General features: G+C 48.9%; 1 protein-coding gene and 1 non-coding gene across 3 annotated transcripts in view; both read right to left on the reverse strand.

Moving 5' to 3' along the window:
* ABCF2 (ATP binding cassette subfamily F member 2) overlaps positions 1-2025 on the reverse strand; it is a 15348-nt gene that overhangs the window by 4827 nt on the left and 8496 nt on the right. For both annotated transcript variants that reach the window (XM_011377554.2, XM_011377555.2), the window contains exons 6-7: positions 1645-1740; positions 597-699 (exon numbers count right to left, since the gene is read on the reverse strand). In XM_011377554.2, coding sequence (XP_011375856.1) covers positions 597-699; positions 1645-1740 — 199 coding nt within the window. The remainder of the gene's footprint in view (positions 1-596; positions 700-1644; positions 1741-2025) is intronic.
* On the reverse strand, positions 947-1065 carry LOC111730472. Its single transcript, XR_002776713.1, has one exon. It is a non-coding gene; the product is annotated as a 5S ribosomal RNA (ribosomal RNA).

The raw sequence follows: 2025 nt of genomic DNA on the forward strand, positions 1-2025 counted from the left end.
AAAAAAAAAAAGTTAAAAACCCACAGAAGATAATGATTGAGATTACGACTGTGACACGTATGTAAAAAATTCCCTAAAGATGCTTGTGAGTACAAAGGAAATTTCTGGAAATTTAGGGCTATATAAGAAATATTAGTACTCCTGTGACAAATATGAATGAAAAGAACTTCTATTTTTCATTTTTTATTTGATATATTTTTTGAACTATAGATTATGAAAAGGTATGGCACGAAGCAGGCCGTTGACATTCTGACTTCCTCCCTCGTGGAGGGAGGGGTAAACATGCTCCAGCCACGAAGCAGAGTCGAGTAGTCACTCAGGAGGGCAGAGGGCAGCAGGGCCAGCCTGGGCACTGTGAAAGGTCAACTTCTCTGCCATAAGGCAAACACACACCGTGTGCATAGGCTGCCAATTCATGGCTTATGGCCTGAAAGCAATTACTTTGGGACTAAAATAAAACAGGCTGCAGGATTCCTTGTCTGCATCTTTTTATAGCAATAAGTGGAAATGGGCTGCTACGTCTGGTTTTCTTTTAAAGGAGAACGTCAGGGATTGGTAAGCACAGAGGTTCTTGTGGAGAAGCCAGGCCCACTCACCGTATAATACTTCAGTTTCTTGTTGTGCATGTGAATGATGTTGGTACAGACACCGTTCAGAAAGTCCTGGGAATGGGAGACGAGGACCAGGATGCGCTTGAAACTGCAAAGCCAAAGAACCAGTCAGGGAGGTGCTCAAAAGCGGAAGACAGGAGAGCTGAGAGGCAGACCCAGAAAACCTTCCTCACTTCCCATCCTTACACCTGAGCACGCTTTAGATTTACTGGCCAATTCCCGGCTCTCGGCAAGCACCTAAGCCTCCAGTGCACAATCTACCTGTAAGGACACTTTGAGGTATGGTGAGACAGTCCGAGTTTCCTCCATCTTCTGTTCTAATTTTTTTTTTGTAATGTCTACAGCACCTGGACTTCCTAGGTGGTCTCCCATCCAAGGACTAACCAGGCCCGACCCTGCTTAGCTTCTGAGATCAGACGGGATCAGGCACGTTCAGGATGGCGTGGCCGTAGACTTCTAGTCTAATTTTCAACACAAGTGAGTGGAGATGGCAGTGAAGGCGATGGTAGAAACAAGAGCATGTGTACACAAACACACCACGGATGTATCCGAGACCGCAGGAGGGGAGAACTGGAACAGGCATGGTCAAAATCGCCACGCGCTTCTTTTTGAAAGAAGGTACCACGTCATGGCAGAGACCGCTGAAAGCCTTCTTTCAGAGCTGGTGCAATATTCCAGGTTATTAGCCACGAAAGGACCATCACTTAGCTATCTTCCCTGTGGCACTGCATCCTGATCTTAAATCTTAAATGAGAGCTCCCTTTTACACGATGTATAGAAACACAGCTGAAGGATAGTCTTTGAAAGAAACAAAAAATCCACGCATTTCAGACAAAATAAAAACAATCACATACGAAGGCCAGCCCTAAAGATGCTGACCACTGTCGACCTGGCCTTCGCCCTGGCCTTGCTTCAGTTCGTTCACTCACTGCTCTAATTCCAGTGTGGTTTCTGGGTGCCCACTTCCTCTGGACTCTGCTCGACGCCCCCCTGAGGACCTGCCCACCCCCAACCCCCAGCCCCACCCGCTTACGTCTTCAGTTCCTCTTCCAACCACACACAAGCATCGAGGTCCAGGTGGTTGGTGGGCTCGTCCAGGAGCAGCATGAAGGGCCGAATGAAGAGGGCTCTGAAGGACAGGAAGGAGACAGAGCCACCTCAGTCTAACGGGCGCTACACGGAAGGGGACTGCCGTGCCTGCCACCTGCAATCCTGGTCAGGCCTGGACTGAGTCCTGAAGTCAAGCCTCGGTTCTGCACCGCAGAGGGAAGGGGAGAACTAAGAGAGAAGCCAGAGTTCAAGAGAAGGTTAAAGGGCAGAAAACGCCTGAGCAGCAGAGGGAGGACGCAGCTTGGAGACGCGACTGTCAGCATCCCGAGTCCTATGAGTCTACAAGTCTTTTGCGGAGGCTGGT

The sequence above is a fragment of the Pteropus vampyrus genome, unplaced genomic scaffold (genome assembly GCF_000151845.1).
Source record: "Pteropus vampyrus isolate Shadow unplaced genomic scaffold, Pvam_2.0 Scaffold316, whole genome shotgun sequence".
Classification (NCBI taxonomy): Eukaryota; Metazoa; Chordata; class Mammalia; order Chiroptera; family Pteropodidae; genus Pteropus; species Pteropus vampyrus.